This window comes from Pocillopora verrucosa, chromosome 7 (assembly GCF_036669915.1).
Source record: "Pocillopora verrucosa isolate sample1 chromosome 7, ASM3666991v2, whole genome shotgun sequence".
Classification (NCBI taxonomy): Eukaryota; Metazoa; Cnidaria; class Anthozoa; order Scleractinia; family Pocilloporidae; genus Pocillopora; species Pocillopora verrucosa.
Window position 1 is genome coordinate 7,898,437 of NC_089318.1, and position 1,516 is coordinate 7,899,952.

General features: G+C 42.3%; 1 protein-coding gene across 1 annotated transcript; it reads right to left on the bottom strand.

Moving 5' to 3' along the window:
- Window positions 1–238: 238 nt before the first annotated feature.
- LOC136282396 (large ribosomal subunit protein mL40-like) lies at window positions 239–909 on the bottom strand. The gene has a single exon (XM_066170018.1). The coding sequence runs from the start codon at window positions 894–896 to the stop codon at window positions 357–359; it is 540 nt and encodes a 179-aa protein (XP_066026115.1). The 5' UTR covers window positions 897–909; the 3' UTR covers window positions 239–356.
- Window positions 910–1,516: the final 607 nt, after the last annotated feature.

Sequence of the window (1,516 nt, forward strand, 5' to 3'; positions counted from 1 at the left end):
GGAAAACTATGGTTTTTGATCCACTAAAAAAATTACAGCTAGCTAAACAGATGACCTGGCTAAAGACAAAAGTTATTTACAAGCTTGATGCCTGATTTAAGATAAAGTCTGCATCAAGATCAAGTGATTGATCAACCACTGTCAATCTGTGTTTATTAATCCTTTAACTCCCGTGAGTGACTAAAACAGAATTTCTCCTTACAATATCAATACTAACAAGCAGAAAAGTGACCGAATTAGGGGATCTGAATAGTTGATCCGATGCCAAACTCTCTAAACTAAGAACTGTATAGTGCTAAGAATTGTATAATATTCAGTAAGGAGAATTACTAAATAAGATCTCGGGAGTGAAGGGGTTAGCGTCTTCCTTTGTTCTTTGCTTTAACATCCTCCGTGCCAGGTGCCAAGTAGTCAGGTATCGGTGGTGTCTCAGTTGGCCCCTTGAACTCAATTGGGAAAAAATTGGCGTCAACTTTAATGCCGGCTTCGTAAAGAAGCGGAGAACTTTTCTTCAATTCTTTAAAGGCCTCTTCGCGACATCTTTCCAGTTCCTGGAAGCGCTGTAAATCTTCCTTGTGCTGCTGCATCTTGTGCCTTGACCACTCTTTTAAGAGTAACGTCCTTCTTTCTTTCTCTTCAGGTGATAATTCCACCGGCCTTCGCTGCCTCGATGCCTCTAACAGCGTTGTATTCAACAAGGACTCAGGGTCGATTGGAGGTACGACCTCGGCAGTTTTTCGGAGGCTGGAGAGCGTTGGTCTCTTCTTTCTCCGAACCAAAGGTTTATTTTTTCGCTTCAGACTTGGATTATGTCTGGCTGGTGAGGTTTGTCGAATAGACAGGCCGCTAAAGCGAACGAAGAAAGACATCACTCTCTTCTGTATGAAGGTCGCCATATTGGTTTCTAAGATTTACTTCATTCTCAGGTTTTCACGGTCGATAGTTAGGGCCCACATGCAACCGCACTCTTCCCACCCCGCTGAAACGGGGCGAGGGAACGTCTACGAAAACCTAAAACTAATTGTGTTCTATGACGTCATTCTTTTGGAAGAAAATATATAATGACGGGGGAGGGTACGGCTACACGAAGGCTAGACTCTTACTAGGTCTAAATACCGTCGTTTTAAGGCAGGGGCCAGTGTGTTACATCACTCAGAGTTGGATTGCTTTTCACGATATCCTCAGATGTTTTTGCGGTATGCAAGTCCGTTAGACTCATTTAGATTTCAAATTCTGTTCTTGTCACTAAAATTCACGTGCAGAATACACCCTATAAGGTGGTAACATGATTTGAAATGGCTTAGCAGTAGTTTAAACTGTGCTAAGCTCGAGACTTGGACCATAGGATCTCTTAGACAAAATCCGTATCTGAAAAAATTTTATTATATATAGATACAGTCAACTCTCCGCGCTAACGGACACTAGAAAGCGGACAGTTCTACTCACGAACCTGTCAGTACAAAGTGTATACTGCAGACTGCAGACTGGGTACAAAACGCAGACTGAGAATCGTTTT

What these genes read in the sequence shown, in the direction of transcription:
- LOC136282396 (XM_066170018.1), bottom strand. Translation starts at nt 896, where the DNA reads ATGGCGACCTTCATACAGAAGAGAGTGATGTCTTTCTTCGTTCGCTTT.